Consider the following 23,046-nt stretch of genomic DNA (forward strand, 5'->3'; position numbering starts at 1 on the left):
TTCATAATGTTATGCCTGCTCGGGATATATATATACAGTATATACTGTATATAAACAAACTCCCATCACTTTTCTACATCGTCGCCTTCTGATGCATTTTTCCAGCCGCGTACCAGCTTTGTAATGCCGTCAGGTTGAGCTTGTAGCCAGTCTCTCAGTCTCTCAGTCTCTCAGACACGACCGATTCCTCCTCCTCCCACCCTCACTGCTTATAACCACAATATAAAAGTGCAGATAAGGGCTGAATGGGGCCCCGGGGCCGTACCAAGCCCATAAACGAAGATTCTGTACAGGATTACCCGCCTATCTGCCATTTCCACCTATAAGCAACAGTACGGGAGCTAAAACAGCATTAATGAATCATCAGAGACCGGAGCTTTGTTTGCTTTATCTGTTATGATTGATCTGTTATGATTGTGTACGTTTATTACGCAGCGTGTCGCGCCGTCATCCGTGAGCGTCACATTCCACATTCCGTGACCTCGGTGCCGTTTCTCGTGGTTTCTATTTATGTACGCGAGCGTTTTATGCAGATGACGTGCGGTCACACACATCAGCTTTATGAGGCTGCACGGTTTCTTCTGGCTTCTCAGCGTTCCAGTTAATCTTGTGTTCATCGTGAGGATCGTATCGTAAGTGATGCGTTTATTTCCTTTACGGACCATTGATGGTTCATTACTGCAGTTTTTGGTCGTAAAAGGCGGGTAAACAACGGCGCTAAGGTGCCACTAGGACCCACCGCTCTTTGTCCGCTTGCGTCACAGGTTCGTCGGTTTGATTATGGTGCCAGAATGGCATCGATTTTTCTGGCCCGAGTTCATTTGATTTTGCAGTGGAAAAGCGCCAAAGCGTTCAGGATTTTGGCAGCAGCAGCAGCACCGTGCCGGTGAAAAAGCGCTCTGTGTTTACTGTGTACAGTCATAGAGGTGTTAATTCAGTTCTTTGGGTATTTTAGGTACACAGTAGGGCTGGCTCGATACCACGTTTTCATGTCCGATACGATACCAATACCGCCGATACCGATACCAATCCGATACCATCATTTCTCCTCTCAAACAACTAAGCAGTGATAATACACGTCTCAGTGCACCATGGGTAAACTAGCTATCTAAATAACAATGCTCAGACTGTGAAACAAATATTGTAAAGGAATCAATACAGAAGCTACAACATCACACTTCTACACAACTGCTGTTTTTATTTTCACTTTTACACACACAACATTTAGCAGCATTTTTGGCTCGTTTAACAAAAGTGTCCACAATCGGAAGACGAGGATGTAAATCAAACGCGATGGACCAATTAGAATTGACGCAGAGTCGAGATTTTCTGTTAAAGTTCCGTCACGTTTTTAGATGATTAAAAACCAAAACGCGCTTATTTACAAAACCCAGCTGGATTTTGAAGAGGAAAACGGGAAGCTGTGTAGTTTGTTTTATTTCGTAACACTGATGGATTAATGGTTGAGGATGTGAGAGATCTCCAAGCCGGGACAAGATAGGTTCTTTATCTCAGGTGAGCGATTTATCATTTATAAAGCGATTTTTGATCGTGTATAAACAGTGTTTTTAATGTGGCAGTAGTAGATGATTTTTTAAAATGCTAAAGGTTTAAGTAGATCAGTGTGTTTTAATTTCTGCATGGCTGTTGCGGATGAGCTGTAGATCAGTGGCACATGTTAATGACGTATCTTCGTGTGGTGTTTGTTTTACACACAGACAATGGCCTTATTTACATTAAGTGTTATTTACATTAAGTGTGTTTACATTAAGTGTGTTTACATTAAGTGTTATTTACATTAAGTGTTATTTACATTGTGTGTTTACATTAAGTGTGTTTACATTAAGTGTTATTTACATTAAGTGTTATTTACATTAAGTGTTATTTACATTGTGTGTTTACATTAAGTGTGTTTACATTAAGTGTGTTTACATTAAGTGTTATTTACATTAAGTGTGTTTACATTAAGTGTGTTTACATTAAGTGTTATTTACATTAAGTGTTATTTACATTGTGTGTTTACATTAAGTGTGTTTACATTAAGTGTGTTTACATTAAGTGTGTTTACATTAAGTGTTATTTACATTAAGTGTTATTTACATTAAGTGTTATTTACATTAAGTGTGTAGTGTTATTTACATTAAGTGTGTTTACATTAAGTGTTATTTACATTAAGTGTGTTTACATTAAGTGTGTTTACATTAAGCAACAGTATCAGATCGGATTACATGTTTTTTACTTTCCAATATCCGATCCAGTGATCCAGTTCCCATCATCAGTCGGTGGAAGCCCAGCAGCCTCACAGCGTCAGATGGAAACATATATAAATATATATATATATATAAACACGCTCACTGAGTCTCACATCAGCGAGTCTTTAAGCTTTTTAATTAAAACTCAGTGTAATGTAGCAAATGTGGCGGTAATGCAGAAAATAAACATAAACACGGCGAGCGGCGTTGTAAATCTACGTACATTTTAAAGCGTTGTTAGCCAACAGTCAAGTCAGTGCACTCTCAGTGCCAGTCCCAAAGCCCGGGTACAGAATTAGGAGGGGTATCCGGCATAAAAACTATCGACTGATAATCGGACCATAACGATCCGCCGGGCGTCCCATAAATACAAGAGCAAGCAAATAGAAAAATTCATATAACCATCGTCTACAATGACTGATCTTGTAATTCAGCTGATTTATGGACGTGTATAAAATCCTCATGAATTATTAACAACCTGGAAAAATCATCATTCCTGCTGCCAGTTCTGATTCTGATTCTCATCCAGATGTGTGACATCTGATTTTTGAGCCATCAACACATTCTGTACCAGTAATGAAAGATAATCAGATAAACGTGACGGATTTACTCTGAAATAATGTGAAAATAATGATTCAGTATGAGTGTAAGCGACGGTCGTCTGGGTCCAAACGCTGGAGGAAAATCCAGCATTATCTATAATCAGACAGAAATTATTTATAATCAGACAGAAATTATTTATAATCAGACTGTGGGAATAAAGAAGATGATAAAGACGCAGCAGGACTCTGGTGGAAAATTCACACCCACTACACGTCAAGATCCATCAGAAAACCAGGCTGAAGTAAACGCAGTGAAATCTCTGTTAAACACTCGGAGATCCGTCCGTTTACTGTCAATACCACATCGTAATGAAGACGTTTACACCCATAAACTCATATTTATTTCTGACTGAACACAAACGTTTGAGGACTCGAACTGCAAACTGGACAAAAAAATAAAATAAAAGAAAAGTCGTGCCGTTACCCAGAAGTCAATAAATCCTCGTTACTCAGGAGACGTCGGAGAAAAATGTTCATTTGGGAAATCATTTAGGCTCTAAACGGCTCCCTCACGTCTCCGTTCGCTCATCCATCATCAGGACATCACCCATTTCTCCCTAATCCTCTGATTCATGAAGTGCAGATGCTGCGTTACTGGCTAAAGTTTCACTTTTTATTTTACTGTTTTGAATAAAACCGAATAAAATCAGAACGCTGGGCAGCACTTTATAGTCTAATGTTTTAAAAGGTTTCTCATTTTAGAGGAATTTATCAAAGATTGGAGTTGGCTCATTTCTAATAGGCAATTTTATAATTATGTTAATTAAATAAGAATGTAATGAGAGTGTAGAAGGTGGTGCAAATAAAAAAGCATTTTTTTTCTTTCATTTTTTTTCTCGTTTCTTTTTTTTCTTAATTTTTTTCTTTATTTTTTTTCTTCTTTTTTAATTTATTAAAAAAATTACTTTTTTTCTTTTCTTTATTCCTTTGATTTTTCTTTCTTTTCTTAAATTTTTCTTTCTCTTTTTTTCTTAAAATTGCTTCTTTTCTTGCTTTTTATTATCTTTGTTTATTTTTATTTTCTTTATTTCCTTATTTTTATTTTCTTTCTTTCTTTTTTTCCTTTTTCATTTAAAATTTTTTTCTTTTGTTTTTAAATTTTTTCTTTCTTTCTTTCTATTTTCTTTAATTTTCCGTCCTGTTCTTTAATTTTTCTTAATTTTTTTTTCTTTTTATTTTCTTTCATCCTTATCTTTACTTTTTCTTTTTTTCTGCCTTTCTTTGCTCCCAATCTAGTCATATCCAATTCCCCAATTGCATTTCACCTATACTACCGCAGACCGAGGAGGGTCGTAACTAACACACACCACATGCATGAGTCGGGTCAGTACGAAGATCCGTATGGCGCAGGGGGAGACTTTGTTTTCCCCCGTCTCTGTGCAGTGCCATCGATCAGCCAGCAGAGGTCGTAATTTCAGCAGTCATGAGAAATCCCTACAGTACTGTGACAGTACACTGTCTAAGCAATTGAGGGTTAAGGGCCTTGCTCCAGGGCCCAACGGTGGCGGTGGTGGGGCTTGAACCAGCAACCTTTTATTTACCAATCTAGTACCTTAATCACTAGACAACAACTGCCCTCTTCATCATTAGTTATATGCACAAGTTGCACTCTTGACCAATGTGCATATTCTGTACAGTTTATCATTTATTCCTTCACTTTTTACTACCGATTAATCCTGGTCCACCAACGTGGGTTGGTCCGGTTTCCTCAGAATCACTGGGTACAATGCAGTAACACACCCTGGACAAGAGCCCAGTACATTGTGTGGCCTCGGTCATCCCTTTCTCAGACACATATTGCTTGCAGAAAGGGGATTTTAAGCATCAGCTGCCCACTTAATGTTCTGCTACAGGATCTGAATCAGGTTCAGGTCAGAAATTTGACTAGTCTGCAGAATTAATCCTTTTTTTCAATGATGGCAGGTCATCTGGGTCCTCTTTCTCTTTTACCCTCAATTCCTCCAGGCATGATTGTCTCTTCCGATGAATCGGTTCTGTTTATAATGCATCATTTATATGCCTTTATATTCCGGCTCCAAATTTTTACTCTGGTCTGATCCAAACGTGTGAGAATAGATTTTTTTGGCTTGTTTACAAATGCACTGACTCCAGTTTCCACATGTGAACAGGTAATACACTGTAGGAACATAAATACTGCAGGTACAAAGGGAGAAAAATAGCTGAAGGACGTTGGTGAGTGCAGAATGGAGGGCAGAGTAATTGGGGCAGGAGCGCCAGTACAACCCAAATTCAATCCTACCAAACCCCTGCAGACCAGAACAAACGCTTTCTTCTTTTTTTTTTCTTCTCGGTGGCACAAACAACTGCAACTTGTGGCGCCTCCATGTTGTTTTGTTGCTGTTTGTGTCTCCTGGTAAAACGCTTCGCTGGTGTGTGATCTTTTCTGTCCATGAAGTGTCATTCTCATCAGTTACGCTGTAGATAAATGAAAACAAAAATCTAGTGACCCGCCACTGCTGAGACTCTGCGATGAATTGGAACCTCGTCCAGGGTGTTCCTGCCCTGCGCTCAGTGTTTCACAGTGGAACCGGAGCTGCCGCCACCCTAAACAGGATAAAGTGACTGACGGAGTTCAAATTAAATGAATTAGATTAGATTAGATTAGATTCAACTTTATTGCCATTACACATGTACAAGTACAAGGCAACGAAATGCAGTTTAGCATCTAACCAGAAGTGCAATAAGCAGAGAGTGCAGAATAAACAGTATTTATGATATACATTATTTACAGTGGGTAAATAGCAGTTGTATGAACAGGATCACATCTGATCACATCTGTAGTTCTAGACTAGTTTATAGGACAAATCAGTTCACAGTTTATTTAAATGTACTGCATTTATTTACATGAAAAGCTAGAAATAGGAGATTAAAGAAAAAAAAACACAGAACTTAGACCGTTCTTATTTGATTTGGCTTTTCATTAAATAAAAAATAATACATTTTGGTCCACACTGCCGTTTCAGGATTTTAGGTGAGATATGGTTTCCCCTCCCTTCCATAAAAACGACACAAGTGTGACACTATTTAATGTCCCAAAAAAACTGCTTTTTGCTGTCTGAAATTCTTAGAAGAATAAAAACCCCGCGGATATTCCGAACGTGTGTTTAATTTCTAATGCTGCATATAAATAAGGACGTTTACACCCCACGCCTGATTTGCCGGCGGGTGCTCGGGTGCTGGAGTGTGTTATGTAAGATCATTACTGCAGGTGCTTAGTGCTCCATAAATGTTTTAAACAAGAATTAAAGCCTCGAAAACGTGGAAACATTTTCCTCTAAGTGGCATAAAAATGGGCTGAAAAGTGATGGACACTAATAACTGCAGGTAGATCTCTGTGTTACATTCGAACCTCCGTGTGTTTAGTTCATATTATTATGTTTTATTTTATTCATTAATTGAAACGTAGGGAAATATTTCAGGACACTAAACTGGAATTTAAATGTAATGAGGTGAGAGTGAGTGCGAGCGTGAGAGGTGTAGAGAGAGAGAGAGTGGGAAAGACTGCAAATGTGTGAGAGTTAAAGTATGAGAGTAGGTGTGTAATAGTGGGAGAGAGAGAGTGGGAAAGACTGTGAGAGTGTTGGTATGAGAGTAAGTGTGTGAGAGAGGGACTGAAAGAGAGAGAGTGGGAAAGACTGCAAGAGTGTGGGCGTGGGAGAGAGAGAGAGTGGGAAAGACTGAGAGTGTTGGTATGAGAGTAAGTGTGTGAGAGAGGGACTGAAAGAGAGAGAGTGGGAAAGACTGCAAGAGTGTGGGCGTGGGAGAGAGAGAGTGGGAAAGACTGAGAGTGTTGGTATGAGAGTAAGTGTGTGAGAGAGGGACTGAAAGAGAGAGAGTGGGAAAGACTGCAAGAGTGTGGGCGTGGGAGAGAGAGAGTGGGAAAGACTATGCGAGAGTGAGTGTATGAGAGTAAGTGTGTGAGAGAGGAATTGAAAGAGAGAGTGGGAAAGACTGCGAGAGTGTGGGCGTGGGAGAGGGAGAGTGAGAGAGTGTGAGCGTGGGAGAGAGAGAGTGGGAAATACTGTGAGAGGGAGTGTATGAGAGGAAGTGTGTGAGAGAGGGATTGAGAGAGAGAGTGTGGGAAAGACTGCGAGAGTGAGTGTATGAGAGTAAGTGTGTGAGAGAGGAATTGAAAGAGAGAGAGTGGGAAAGACTGCGAGAGTGTGGGCGTGGGAGAGAGAGAGAGAGTGGGAAAGACTATGAGAGTGAGTGTATGAGAGTAAGTGTGTGAGAGAGGGATTGAGAGAGAGAGTAGGAAAGACTGCGAGAGTGTGGGCGTGGGAGAGTGTGAGAGAGTGTGAGCATGGGAGAGAGAGAGAGTGGGAAAGACTATGAGAGTGAGTGTATGAGAGTAAGTGTGTAATAGTGGGAGAGAGAGTGAGAGTGGGAAAGACTGCGAGAGTTTGAGTGAACATTTTTGAATCGATGATTTTTAGTAATGGAAGTTTCTCGAGGAATAATTTCAGCCCTAGTTGGGGACAACATTCCTACATAACCTACGACCTTTAACCTATTGTGCCATGTGTGTAACTTATAAGTGTAAACATGGCATTAAAGTGAATAAATAAATAAATAAATAAATAAATAAAATAAATATACACCTGTTACCAATGTCCGTGTGCTCTGCTCCGAAATGATCAGCGTCCGGTGATCCTGGTGTTTCTGATTAGCACAATTATGCTTCGTTTTTAATAACTTTTAATTATTAGTGTTTTGGTTTGTGTGCTTTTGTGCCCCTTGTGCTTCCGTTAGCGATGATATCCTACACATCCATCCATCAGTGATTCAGCGTCGTTAATTCCAACCCCCAGATCCTCTCCGTACATCATACAAATAATAAAAACTCCATCCTCTCGTCTCCATCGGCTTTTTTCCTTCTCTTTCATCTCTTTGATGTTCGGTGCTGTATGCGCTTCTGTAGTCCTCAAGGTGCTTTTATTAAGTACAAAAATGTCCTCGCTCCCTCATGACGAACACGCAATTAACCTCTCCTGGCTCGGGTTAAACTCGGAGTCTGCGCTGGTGCTTCGGTTAATCTGGCTTTAAATTGTTCACATTTAGATCAAACCCAAATTTAAAGTAACTCAGTCTATCAATTCTTATAACATTAAAACCACCTTCTTGTTTCTACACTCACTGTCCATGTTATCAGCTCCACTTACCATATAGCACTCTGTAGTTCTACAATTACTGACTGTAGTCCATTTCTTTACCATCTGTTTTAGCTCTCTTTCATGCTGTTCTTCAATGGTCAGGACCCCCACAGGACCACCACAGAGCAGGTATTATTTAGGTGGTGGATGATTCTCAGCACTGCAGTGACACTGACATGGTGGTGGTGTGTTAGTGTGTGTTGTGCTGGTTGAGTTTTTAAACCCCGTGTCCACTCACTGTCCACTCTATTAGACGCTCCTACCTAGTCGGTCCACCTTGTAGATGTAAAGTCAGAGACGATCGCTCATCTATTGCTGCTGTTTGAGTCGCTCATCTTCTAGACCTTCATCAGTGGTCACAGGACGCTGCCCACGGGGAGCTGTCGGGTGGATATTTTTGGTTGGTGGACTATTTTCAGTCCAGCAATGACAGTGAGGTGTTTAAAAACTCCAGCAGCACTGCTGTGTCTGATCCACTCATACCAGCACAACACACACTAACACACCACCACCATGTCAGTGTCACTGCAGTGCTGAGAATCATCCACCACCTAAATAATACCTGCTCTGTGGGGGTCCTGTTGGGGTCTACAGTCAGTAATTGTAGAACTACAAAAGGCTTTTGTATGGTGGTTTTAATGTTTAATGTTTTGGCTGATCGGTGTAGGAAGTCACTGAGGAGTCGAATGTAAAACTCATAATTTAGTGCATCGATTGTATTCCAGTCATTATTATTGTTATTGTGCGTGAAAGATAAACGTCTCTCCGAATGATCAGCCAGCCACGTTACAGCCGAGATAAATCTGGAGCTTTCGATTAGACCTGCGTTCCACTGAAGCGCTGCTGGTTTGTTATTTTCTCTCAGGAATGAACGAGAACATCAGCGAATTATGACACTTATTACACCCATCATCAAATCTGCACTAGCTCTGATTACAGCTCCTCTCTCCTGATCGTAAAACGCTCGCCGGGCTCGGGCAGGTTATCGAGCACAAAATGAACTTCTTAATCAGGTCGGATCTTTATGATTGAGAGGAGAAAGGAGATACTTAAAGATTTTATTTCTTTAGTGTGACCAGAATAGATCCTAACCGCCTCCTACAGCCTTAAATCAAATCAGGTTAGAGCACAAGCTGTGCGATAAACGTCATTCAACACGTCTCACAATTAAATGCTCGGAATTATGGGCAGGACTTTTTTTGTTGGACCCGGACCCAATCCACCCAATCTAATTCTGGCCAGTTGGAACTTATATCTCTCTTAACGCTGCTGCCACCCCCCACTTTTGATCGAGGAGGGCCGAGGCTGTCACGCAAACCCCTTTCGACACTAGGGGTCTTAACTGAGCACACTGTCGTTTGCTGAGAGCCACAACACAATGACAACAAGTAGTTGGAATTTTAATTCTTTCTTCTCCACTCTCTCAAGAGAAATCATTTTAACTGCTTCAGAGTCCAACTGAAGTGTTCTTTAAACCAATCAGCAATCTAATGAGTTTAAAACTATAACTTCATGAGAAAACACACCAAAATCACATGTCCTGCTCAATAAATAGCTGTAAGGCGGCGTTTTCCATGCCATGATGAGCGCTCTGTGCTTCGTTCATCTCGTACCGACTCTCTTTGGTACGTATGGTCAGGTGTCTACATACTTCTGGCCACATAATTAAGTAAACAAGCACCTGACAAGATTGATTAGTGGATATATAAAGCAAACGCTCAGCATTCTATAAGAGGTTCGAATCTCAGCAGTGCTGTCGGCCGGCCGGGCGTCTACACAGACACGACTGGCTTTGTCTGATGAAAAACGAGGCGATCGGCTTGCCTCCCCGTTCACAATGGACCCGGCCCCTCCGCGACCCTGACCAGGATTGCTGTGATGCGCTTCGCACAGTTTGACTGTCGCATCGTCGCGCTCCAGCGTGACGTCTGTGTTCCGTCGAGCTGCACTTACTGTCTAATCTAATGAGCTCTTAATGGCTGTGACCGCACTTCATCGACCCCACTGCGAACGCTGCTAGCGTAATTGCATTAGCATGCTAATGGATGTGCGTCTCAGTGACACTACAAGGTGGTTTTCGGCATGACGACGCGACGCGGCGCTCTGTAAAATGATTTCCTCCCGTAAGCGCTTTACACTTTACTATTTTTTTTTAATTGTCTGTGTTGATGTTGTTTTTTTTTTTTGGATGGTTCCACCTCCGGATCTGAACTCACACCCTTCTGTCATCAGGAACGCTGATGAAAATAAAAGGAGCGCTACGTTAGACCACTAATGAATGCTTTTCACACATCAGTGTGTCACGGAAAGCTTTTCACCGTCAATAATAATGTGCTGAGTTTACGTGAGGGCGAATCCTGCTCAGCGTCAGGTGCGTTCCTTTATCCTGATGGGGTTTAACCCTTCAATGGTCTGATCAAACTTATTTTGAGCCTAAATACTTAAAAGTACGACCTGCATCTGCTGATTTATTTCTCTTCAGGACAGCTACCCGTCTCACATCATTCACCGGAGCGTCTCCTGTACGACCCGCAGGGAGGTCGGTGTCCTATAAACGCCGCTACACGCGATACAAAATCGTTTTCCATCAATCTACCCGTCCGTCCCCCCGATCATACACACATTACAGCCGTCCAGACTCTCCACGTCCTGCTGTGTCAAAACAAGGAAGGCTGTGTTTATCTGACTTTTTCTCCTGTACTGGACACGTCTGTCCATCAGTCGTCCATTCAGTCATGCCTACATTATAAGCACCTGACCAGCTCTCAGCCATCTGCCTGAGAGAACAGGGTGTGTTTAGCAGAGAAAATAACTGGTTCTGCTGTCTGGGTTCGGTGCTGGATGGACGTCTAACTATATACACGCTCGAGCCGGCCTGCCTGTCCATTACTGACCTGTCTGGGCCTAAAGTGCATTTTCATCCATCTATTGTTTTTAAAAGGAACAATTGTGTGGAATTGTGTGTTTTTCGGACGGCAGGATAAACTGGGACCTGGCAACTATTTCCGAAACAATAGTTTTGGGGGTTTGGTCAGCTTCAGCTATGATTTAGGCTCTTGGGTCACTTTTATACAGAAGGCAATGTATTTTCTGGGCATAAAGCAGCTAATTTGTGATGTAAAGAGGCCAGGCATCATCAACCTTTATTGCTTTTGGACTGATTTATCCGTATCTATATATGTCCATCCAATATTGCCCATAATAACATAGATTTCAGTAATAACCACAGAATAACTGTATGAAGTTTAACTTTTGTAGTGTCCAACAGTGGCTCCTGTTTTTGGAAAATTGGCAATATATTTGTATACAGTGGAACCTCGATTTAACAGATTTAACGGACAAAATCTGGAAAACCGAATGTCCGGTCCGATTGTTTAAAATTCCTATGAGAAGCGTACTGAGACCACTAGTTCACTAATCATCCGAAAGCCGATGCACTTTACGGACCAGTGCTCCCCCCTTTAAGTCTGTTATATCGAGGTTCCTCTGTGTATACATATATATATATGGTCAGGACCCCCACAGGACCACCACAGAGCAGGTATTATTTAGGTGGTGGATGATTCTCAGCATTGCAGTGACACTGACATGGTGGTGGTGTGTTAGTGTGTGTTGTGCTGGTATGAGTGGATCAGACACAGCAGCGCTGCTGGAGTTTTTAAACACCTCACCGTCCCTGCTGGACTGAGAATAGTCCACCAACCAAAAATATCCAGCCAACAGCGCCCCTTGGGCAGCGTCCTGTGTCCACTGATGAAGGTCTAGAAGATGAGCGACTCAAACAGCAGCAATAGATGAGCGATCGTCTCTGACTTTACATCTACAAGGTGGACCGCCTAGGTAGGAGTGTCTAATAGAGTGGACTGTGTGTGGACACGGTATTTAAAAACTCACTCATACCAGCACAACACACACTAACACACCACCACCATGTCAGTATGTATATATACATTTACATTTGAGGCATTTAGCAAACACTTTTATACAAAGCGACTTGCTCAAGGGTCCAACAGTGGCAATCTGAACCCTCGTGATCACTAGTCCAGTACCTTAACCACTGAGCTACCACTGACACACACACACACACACAAGAATTTTAGTAGCTTGGACTTGTGTGTGGCATTCAGGGCATTTTTTATTCTTATAATTAATTTTCATGAACCGCTTTATCCTGGTCATGGTCACTGTGGGGGCTGCAGGGCTTCAACTATCCAACTCCACCCGTTCTTTTGGAGTGGGATGTCCGACAACCTCACAGTCATGTGTGGATTAAGTTTTGGATGTATCGTATTATGTCGTTAATCACTATTCCTATTACAAATGCAGTTTTTAATTACGTTTCTTGTTTAATTGTGTTCATAATGTTATTTCAGATTGTGCTGCAGTTATTTTGATGCAGCTGCTCATGGGATTGATTAGTTTCTTTTAATAATTAGCCAGTAACACAAGCAGTAAAAAGGGGTAAAAACATCATGGTCTGTGTTTGGGTCCTTTATTATTGTAGCTAAAAGTGAGGGGACTTGAATGAAAATGCATTAACAACTACTGGACTGGACCTCATTCCATCAGTGTTTCTGTCACTGAGTGTGTGTGTGTGTGTGTGTGTGTGTGTGGTGATTGATGGTTGACAGTAGAAATATGTTCGCAGTACGATGATCTTAACTGTGTGTGTGTGTGTGTGTGTGTGTTATTGATTGACAGAATCTATGAGAGAGTGATTGACCCACCGCAGATGGATTTGACCGCAGGAAGTGAAATTTGGTTCGGACAGCACAGTCACAGACACGCCCTCTTCAAGGTAAATCGTTTTAAATCTCCATTCAGACGTATTTTTTATGTCTGGTGCAGCATGTCTGATGTTTGTGTGTGTTTATAATCGTTTCGGAGGATAATGGAGGGTTAATAAACCAAAACTAGGACGTGCTGGTGAATTTTAGGGGGATGTCTGGTTCCGGGGAGCGAATACGGCCGGTCGCTGCTTTCGTTTTGTGTTCTGCCGCCCATCTGAATATATTGTGAGGACAAACATGACGTGATCTGGTTTGTTTTTAGTGAATCGCAGCTTTAAATGCTCTTAGTTCACTTTTTTTAGACAGTGGACGATGTTACTGAAGGAAACGTTTTTGTAGACTATTTATAATATCATTCAGACGTAATATAGATGTACGAAGACATTTTTGTTGCTTCATTTCACAAAAGTACATTGGTGATATATATTTATTTATTTATTTATTTATTTATTTATTAATGCATTTTCTCCTTTCTCTCCTGATTTAGCGTAGTCAATCTGTCTTCCTCTTCTGTGGAGCCCTGATTGTGTTTAAGGAGGGTATATTTGCTGCTAACGTGCCCGCCACCAGTGCGCAGTCCTAGCGGACCCCTTCTTTACGCCCGTGCTTCTGCACAGGCGCCTCTATCTGCTTACCAGGGTCCTTGCACAGCGTTTGAAGACCTCACCTGCTTAGTCCGGTCTTTTCACCAACCCAGCAGACACGGTGGGCAATTTGTGTGTGCTGCAGGCACTGCCAATTGTGCCCGCTAGACGGCGCCCAGCCGACCCGTAGCAGAACTGAGATTCGAACTGGGGTGTTTAGAATCTCGGAGCTGGTGTGCTAGCGGAACATCCAGCTGCGCCACCAGGGTGCCTTTCATTATACATTTTTAATGCATTTTTAACTGCTACAATGCAGTTGTAGCCTTGTGGTTAGGGTACTGGACTAGTAATCAAAAGGTTGCTGGTTCAAGCCCCACCACTGCCAGGTTGCTGCTGTTGGGCCCTTGAGCAAGGCCCTTAACCCTCAATTGCTCAGACTGTATACTGTAACAGTACTGTAGGTCGCTTTGGATGAAGGCGTCTGCTAAATGCTGTAAAAGTAAATTTTTCCCCTAATTTTCTTCTCAATCTAGTCGTATCCAATTCCCAGATTGTATTTCACCTCTACCGCTCCAGACCTCCACTCCTGACCGACACGTGTGCAGTAGCTGACCGCTTCTTCTCACCTGCAACAGTCGGCTTTCATACAAAGATCTGTATCGTGCACGGAGAGTCACGCACCGATCCCCATTATCCCCCGTCTCTGTGCTGCGCTATCGATCAGCCAGCAGAGGACGTAATCGCAGCAGTTATGAGGAATCCCTACTGCACTCCCTCTCTCGGACCAGCCAATCACAACCCTGTGAGCTAGAAATGTCAGCACTGGTGGGCTAACCTGTTATTCCACTGCGTCCTACCTTTACGTTTTTGAAAAAATGATGATATTATGAATATCAAGATTTAAAATGAGTGTAAAACTACCTGGTGTAACGCACGATCAGTCTCTGCTTGTTGGTTTTTTATAAAGGCTCCTCTTGTGTGAATCTGAATTCATGATGCTGTGTTCATTAAGCCTATAATGAGCGGATTATTCAGCGCCGAGCCTCTATTAATCCTTTTCACCTAATGAAGAGAAGCAGCCCAATGCCTTTGTTCCCTTCAGTTCATTTCATAATGGAAATTATTATTAGAAACAAATGTCAATAGCTTTGTGCTTTTTTTCTTTTTCTGGAGCATAATTGTCCTTTTTACTTTATAATTTGATGTGATTACTGTTTGAGGTGCTGCAATCTAAAACAAGGTTTGTGTGGAACGAACTATAATGATAATAATAATAATTAGGAGACGACTGTAATGCAGCAGTTATTTACATCCACAGACTGTAAGATGAGTGTGTGCTGTTCTAAATCAAATACTGCAGAGTTACACCAATCAGCCATAACATTAAAACCACCACCTTGTTTCTACACTCACTGTCCATGTTATCAGCTCCACTTATCATATAGAAGCACTTTGTAGTTCTACAATTACTGACTGTAGTCCATCTGATTCTCTACATACTTTTTTAACCTGCTTTCACCCTGTTCAGTCAGGACCCCCACAGAGCAGGTATTATTTAGGTGGTGGATGATTCTCGGCACTGCAGTGACACTGACATGGTGGTGGTGTGTTAGTGTGTGTTGTGCTGGTATGAGTGGATCAGACACAGCAGCGCTGCTGCAGTTTTTAAACACCGTGTCCACTCACTGTCCACTCTATTAGACACTCCTACCTAGTCGGTCCACCTTGTAGATGTAAAGTCAGAGACGATCGCTCATCTATTGCTGCTGTTTGAGTCGGTCATCTTCTAGACCTTCATCAGTGGTCACGGGACGCTGCCCACCGGGCGCTGTCGGGTGGATGTTTTTGGTTGGTGGACTATTCTCAGTCCAGCAGTGACAGTGAGGTGTTTAAAAACTCCAGCAGCGCTGCTGTGTCTGATCCACTCATACCAGCACAACACACACTAACACACCACCACCATGTCAGTGTCACTGCAGTGCTGAGAATCATCCACCACCTAAATAATACCTGCTCTGTGAGGGTCCTGACCTGTAGAGAAACAGAAGGACTACAGTCAGTAATTGTAGAACTACAAAGTGCTTCTATATGGTACAATGGTGAGTGTAGAAACAATGTTCATTTAATACGATGGTTTGTGTCTCCTCGTGTTAAAAACGTTTACTGTGATGATCAATAAACAAAAACAGAGAGCAGGCCGAGTGTTAATGGGGTCAGAATGATAAAACGAGCCTCAATCCAAAATCTGATTTAAATTTTGGCTCCTATAAGAGCAGTAAATCTGAAATTCATGAAGGAGCGTATCCCAGAGAACCATGAGAACCCTGTTTTTCTAAACCGTGTCCTTCAGGTCATGGAACGAGCTCTGATTTGTTTCCTTCGTTCGTCTGCGTCTGCGTCGCCTCAGTATCCGTCTTTGTTTTTGTGTTCCTCTGTCTGGCGCCTGCTTGTTATTGAATCCTCTTTTTTATGAGCTTTTCCGCTCCGTGGTCGTTCCGTGTGAAGTTCTGAGATATCTCCGGGTTCACAGGTATCACGGAAGCACTTCACGTGAGCGAATCACAACAAAAGCGCCGCTAATTAATCAGTGGTGGCGTGTGTCAGCCGTGCAGAACAAAGTCTGAGCTTTTATAAAACGCCGTGTTTGGTTGCTCTGAAGCCGTGTAGAGAACGTGCAGACGTGAGGAACGGCTTCTCTGGAATAATAATTCCGCTCCACACTTACATTTACATTTTCAGCATTTATCAGACGCTTTTATCCAAAGCGACTTACAGTTATGACTGAACACAATTTTTTTTTGAGCAGTTGAGGGTTAAGGGCCTTGCTCAGGGATCCAACAGTGGCAACTTGGTGGTGGCGGGGCTTGAACCGGCAACCTTCTGCTTACTAGTCCAGTACCTTAACCACTGAGCTATCACTGGCCCTCTGCTGGCCCTCACTTACAAGAACAAAGAATAAATAGTTTATTATTGATCTAAAACAAACACGTTCTTCTGGTCATACTGAGATGTTGAGATGCTTTGGGCACCTGATCATTCTCTGAACCTCGCCCATGTTTATGTTTATTGATCCTTTATTTCATTCTTTCTACATTTACACTAATTACAGATTATATTCTTATTTTCTTCTATTAGTGTTTATTTATTCCATTTTTCACCCAATCAATTTGCGACCTTTCCCGCCACCACCGCTCTCCCCACCTCTAATCGAGGAGGGACGTAGACGGTCACGTGCTGCCACGGACCGCTTCTTTTCACCTAATAGAGGCAGGGTCCCACAGACCACCCCCTGTGCAGGCGCCTCGATCGGCCAGCAGAGGTCGTAATCGCAGCTCGATCACTGTCGTGTGTCTGTGTAGGTGCCCGGACGATCGATAGCACCACTAAGATTCGAACTCAGATCTCAACAATGATGAGCGATCGCATTAGAAATGATTTCAGAATAACAAAGATCTCGGAGCTAACAGACACAGCAGACCCAGACCCAGTTTTGTAGAAGGACTGAAGGTTTTTAATTTACACGTGCCGCACTCTGTTTAATATGGAGCACTTGAGTGTGATAATATGAACATAAACCCTGTTTACATTTAGTTCTGTGTTATATTATTATGCTGTACAGTTTAGTGTTCAAATAAAAGAAGCTTAAATGAGATTCTGAATGAAATTTTTCGAGGAAAATGAATCGTTTAGATTAATCGACTAATTGATAAAATAGTCTATACTGTAGATTAATTAATATAGATATGGTTTTCCATTAGAATTCGGAGTATATCTGTCGGAATTTGCGCCCATCCAGAACGTTTGTCTGGTCAGGCACGAATCGGAACAACCAGACTAAAGAGAAGCTTTCCGCCGCACGTGGCTCATGCTTATGAACAACTGAACACCACAGCAAGCACACAACTGTTCATAAAATATATTAGGGATGTAACGATGCACCACAAGACCGATTACTAACCGATTAAAAAATTCCACGATTCATATCGATTTGACATGTATAATGAATCGATATTCACTTTAAACAGCAGAGGGCGCTGGCACTATTCACCTCGCCTGGTTGACGTCACTGGCGCTATATGCCTGGTTGCCAGATTCGAGGGTTTTCAGCCAAATTGGGCTTAATTCAGAATTGTTTTGCATAGTTTGTACCTACCTCAGAAATAAAAGGGCATTCATAATTAGGATAAATAATGATTAATTTTTAAGAGAAATAATAAAAGGACATCATTTGTGTTCAATTTCAGTTTAAAAAATTGGGAAAAAATCGTATCGTGAACCCAGTATCGTGAATCGCATTGCATCGTGGGTAGAGTGTATCGTTACATCCCTATTAAATACCATAAAATACCATAAAATACCAGTAGTTCATTTTTGAACGTCGGCACTTTTAGTTCCATCACACACACACACACACACACACACACACACACACACACACATTTTGTGCTCTTTATTACCCTGTTGCAGCATCAACTCCTCCACATGTGGTAATTAAAAGGAACACGCTCTTTAATGACTTCTTGTCATTTTATCTTTTATTTTTGGCACCTCGCAGCATTATAATCAGGATGAAGATAAAAACATCTCATACGTTCATCATCTCACGGCTCCTGAGCTCTAATTGAGTGGAACCGTGTGGAAGAGTGAGCTTCAGAACACGTGTCACATCATCACAGACTAATCGCTGGCTCGGTGGGTAGCACTGTCGCCTCACAGCCAGAAGGTCCTGGGTTCCATTCCCAAGTGGAGCCACCGGGGTCCTTTCTGTGTGCAGTTTGCATGTTCTCCCCGTGTCTGTGTGGGCTTCCTCCAGGAGTTCGTTATGGACATAAGTATTGGGACGCCCCTTCAGTTGTTTACAAGTGTAATAAATATTATGCTCACAACTTTAGGGAAGGCCCTCTCCTGTTCTGTTCCAGCAAGCTCTATAAAGACATGAAGAAAACTTTTAAGTTTAAAGAAACTCCAGTGTCCTGCACAGAGCCCTGACCTCGGACGACCTGACCAGCTCTGGGATGAACCGGAACATCAACGGAACATTTACACATGAGCATTTAGCGGACGCCTTTATACAAAGCGACTTACATCACAGTTACAGTATACAGTCTGAGCAATTGAGGGTTAAGGGCCTCGCTCAAGGGCCCAACAGCAGCAACCTGGCAGTGATGGGGCTTGAACCAGCGACCTTCTGGTTATTAGTCCAGTACCTTAACCACTAGGCTACGGCTTGAGCATCAGCACCCAGCCATACACATACTGTCATCTTTTTAGAACACCGTTTAGAGCAGTTGTAGCCTAGTGGTTAGGGTACTGGACTAGTAATTGAAAGGTTGTGGGTTCAAGCCCCACAGGTTGCCACTGTTGGGCCCTTGAACAAGGCCCTTAACTTTCAACTGCTTAGACAATGTATACTTTCACGGTGCTGTAAGTCGCTTTGGATAAAAGCGTCCGCTAAATGACCCAAATGTTTAAAAAAGTATGTGGACACCCCTCCTAATTCTCGCGTTTTGGTTTTTCAGGCACACCCATCGCTAACAGGTGTGTAATATCTTTTAGATAAATTAAATAAAATGCTTTAAAAGTCATGACAACACTTTGGGGAAGGCCCTTTTCTTGTTTTTGCTGACAAAGCTGTGTCCATAAATCCATGACTGGGCCAATTTGCTCTGGAGGAAACGGCTTTTGCGTGGAGGAGATCCAGAGCCAGTCAGCGCCTGACAAATTCCCACAGACACACCCCAGCATCTTGTGTAAAGCGTTTCCAGAACAGAGGACACAAAAGGACTCGGGTCAGGACGTAAGGAAACAGCGAGATAACGCAGTAACCGCCGTTATCAGTGTTGTTGTATAAAACATTAGAGATGAAACCGCCGCCGCATTAATCAGAGGAACTGAGTGATGAAATCCTGAACAATCGGCCGCTCTCCTGCGCTTGATTCCGCTCGTTTCTCCGTAAGAACCGAGTGAAAAATCACGGCTGTGTTTTTAACGACTGTCTGAGCCTCCATCTGGTGTGAGACGCTCGAAAAGTACCGGCTTACACCGGCTCACCGATTACAGACGAGAGGAAATGTACATGTTCACACCCGGCTCGTGAATCAGTCTGCGGTGTGTTCTCTGAAATTTGTATTTATTATTTATTTTTTATTTAATTGTTTCTATGTTTACACTAATTGCAGTTTTTGTTCTCGTTATTTTATATATTTTTTCTGTTCACTGTTAGTGTTTGATGTTTATTTATTCCATTTTTTACCCAATCAGTTTGTGACCTTGCTCCCTGTCGCTGCTGCCCCACCTCTAATCAAAGAGACTTGTAGACTGTATTGTACTGCCATGGACCGCTTTTTCTCACCTGATAGAGGCAGGGTCTCGTAGACCAGTGGCCCCCAACCACCGGATGCCCGATTGCGTCACGCTTCCTCTCCACCAATGCCGATCCCCGCTCTGATTGAGGAGAACGAAGCTAACCCACGCCCCCTCCGACACGTGGGCAGCAGCCGTACGCATCTTATCACCTACACTTTGACGAGTGCAGTGCAGCTCAGCGTTGTGTACGGAGAGACACACCCTGAGTGCACTCTTTTCTCATCTCTGTGCAGGCGCCATCAATCAGCCAGCAGAGGTCGTAATTGCATCAGTCATGAGAGAGAGACCTCATCCGGCTTAGTCCCGCCCATATCTGAACAACAGGCCAATCGTCGTTCGTGTGGCCGCTCAGCCTTAGCCGGCAGGCAGAGCTGGGACTCGATACGACGTATTCGAGATCCCAGCTCTGGTTCCAGCGTGTGTTTTTACCGCTTTCACTACCTAGATGTAGCTGTACCGTACATGTGGATATGTACGTATATATGACAAATAAAGGCTTCTAAAATCATCTGCATCCCCATCAGCATCCCAGGTGACCTCACAAGGGGTCACTAATCCCAAGGTTGAGCACATAAACAACAAAAAGAATCGGAAGTCGATCGAGCTGGATCCGTTTCAGGTTAGCCATGTGGCCAAAAGTATGTGTACACCCCTTGTATTATTAAATTCTTGTGTTTCAGACATACCCGTTGCTTACAGGTGTATAAGATCGATTTTAAGAAATGGATGCGCTTGTGTAAACAGTTTTTGACACGGATTATCAAATCAGACGTGCAGGAACTTCAGTTCTGCTTAAATCAGTCGATAACACTGGAGAATAAAGGGCGTCAGTGCCAAAACAAACAGAACATGGGGTGTAGAGAGGTTAGAATGCAAAATCCAATAAGCTCATGGTCAGGTGTGCACACACTTGTTGTCAGACCTGATGAGTGAACTGATGTGATTATACCGGCGATGACTGATGGACGGAAGCCTCGGCGCGGAGCTCAGCCGGGGGACGTAATTCCTCCTCTTTTCTTCTCCGCAGGGCTCCATGCAAGACGTCAGATTTGTTTTCGCTCCAAACGGCTACATCACGCAGTGTCCCAACCTCAATCGCAGTAAGTTTCATTCCTATTTCACAGAAATTACAGCTTGTGTTTTCCTCCGTCGCTCACACATGAGTTTAAAAAAAAAAAAAATCATCCTGCACCATCATTTTACCACCAGTGAATGAAATTATGTCATGAATTCCGTCACGTCATGTGGAAATATGTTTATCTGGTCGTCTTTGTAAGTCTTATCACGTTTTTCTAAGCTTTAGATATGAGATACTCCCTTAGATTCATGGGAACAGTTTGTAGAGCTGCCGGGGTGTTTGGGTTGCATCTAAATTTGCATTCAAAGGTCAAAATGCAGCGACTTTATTTTAAAAGTCACTCAAAAAGCGTTTATTCATTTCCCATGTGGTAAAGGTCGAGTAAATCCACCCCGAGTCTCGTTTCAATCCCTTTTCTATCAGTTCAGTTTTAAAAGTGCTCAGTATTAAAATCATCCTGATCAGGGTCACAGGGTCACAGCCCCAGACTGGGAGTCAAACCTGAGCGACATCAGAACTGCTGGGATTCAAACCCAGATCTCAGCGCTGGTGGGTTATGCAGTGGGCAGGTGTAGCCTAGTGGTTTAGGTACTGGACTAGTAATCCAAAGGTTGCTGGTTCAAGCCCCAGAACTGCCAGGTTGCCACTGTTGGGCCCTTGAGCAAGACCCTTAACCCTTAATTGTGTAGTCGGTATACTGTCACAGTACTTTAAGTCACTTTAAATAAAAGCTCCTGATAAATGCTGGAAATGTAAACGTAAAATGCTGAACCCAAGCGCTTCAAACAAAGGCAGTCATGATTGTTTATAATATATTAATTATTATTTAATTGTTTGTAAGCAAATCTTTCTCTTTTTTCTTTTGTTTGTAGAAATTATTTAAGCAGCAAGAGTAAATAAATAAATAAATAAATTAAAACAGTACAATTTAATAAAATAATAATAATTGTCTGATTCACAAATTTGTATGTAGGAATTATTTAAGAGAGCAGATAAAGTAAATAAATAAATTCATAAATGAATTAATAAAAAATTATTAAATGAAATTCAGTTAATTAATTAAAACAGTAGAATTTAATAAAATAATAATAATTATCTGATTATTTAGAATTATTTAGGAGAGAAGCTAAAGTACATAAATACATTAACTAAAACAGTAGAATTTAATAAAATAATAATTATCTGATTTACAAATTTGTATGTAAGAATAATTTATGAGAAAGTTAATAAATAAATTAATTAATAAATTAATTAAAACATTACAATTTAATAAAATAATAATAATGTAAGAATTATTCGAGAGCTGCTAAAATAAATAAATAAATAAATACAGTAATTAATAAAATAATAAATTAATTAAAACAGTACAATTTAATACAATAATAATAATTGTCAGCTAAAGTAAATAAATAAATGAATTAATTAATTAAAACAGTAAAATTTAATAAAATAATAATAATTCTCTGGAGGATGAATACTTTCTATGGCGATGTGAATATTGTGTCCCTTGGCGTTTATGTAGCTGTACATTGTTCCAGCTTGCAAACCCACTCTTGGTGGATTAAATTCATCCTGATTTTCCAGTCCAGCTTTAACTGTTAAAATATTATTTTAGTTTAAGGCTTTCTTACTGTTTTCTTTACTGACCCAGCAGAAGTCCAGTACAGTGAAGAGCTGAAGGCAGGTGATGCAAACGCAAAGTCTTTTCTTATTCAGGCTTATCAAAGAGTCCAGGTTTTGGGGTTAAAACGGGGGCAGACGGCTTTAGGGGGCCTGAATCTCATCAGAACGGAGACGGGTCGACGTGGTGAGAAGAATAGAAATGAGAATAGAGTAACAGAGCTTTAAAATAGAGAGTATATGGTCACAGTGTGTGGTCATGACCCCCTGTGATGATCATTTGTAGGGTCTCTGTGTGTGTAATCATCATTTTAAGTAATGAATAATTACTTTTGAAGAATAATAATTACCTAAGTATATTTTTTGTGTAAGAAAATGTGAAAATAAATATATAAACCGCTAAACTTCTTTTCCTTCATCAAAAACACCAGAGTATATTGGAAACACCCACGTTTCCTGTTTTGGTGGATGTAAAGGCGCCTTGATTTTTCGTCCCACCTCTGGCGATGACCTAGACACTCTGCCCAACCACTTGAACTGATTAAACTCTGTACATTTAGGGCACTTTATACAGTTTGAT

General features: G+C 41.7%; 1 protein-coding gene across 1 annotated transcript in view; it reads left to right on the forward strand.

The window, feature by feature from the left end:
• The window catches only part of LOC134331915 (protein kinase C-binding protein NELL1-like), a 194,655-nt gene that overhangs the window by 75,598 nt on the left and 96,011 nt on the right, over window positions 1–23,046 (forward strand). Inside the window, exons 5-6 of the mRNA XM_063013452.1 lie at window positions 12,730–12,826; window positions 20,796–20,868. Coding sequence (XP_062869522.1) covers window positions 12,730–12,826; window positions 20,796–20,868 — 170 coding nt within the window. The remainder of the gene's footprint in view (window positions 1–12,729; window positions 12,827–20,795; window positions 20,869–23,046) is intronic.

This window comes from Trichomycterus rosablanca, chromosome 17 (genome assembly GCF_030014385.1).
Source record: "Trichomycterus rosablanca isolate fTriRos1 chromosome 17, fTriRos1.hap1, whole genome shotgun sequence".
Lineage (NCBI taxonomy): Eukaryota > Metazoa > Chordata > Actinopteri > Siluriformes > Trichomycteridae > Trichomycterus > Trichomycterus rosablanca.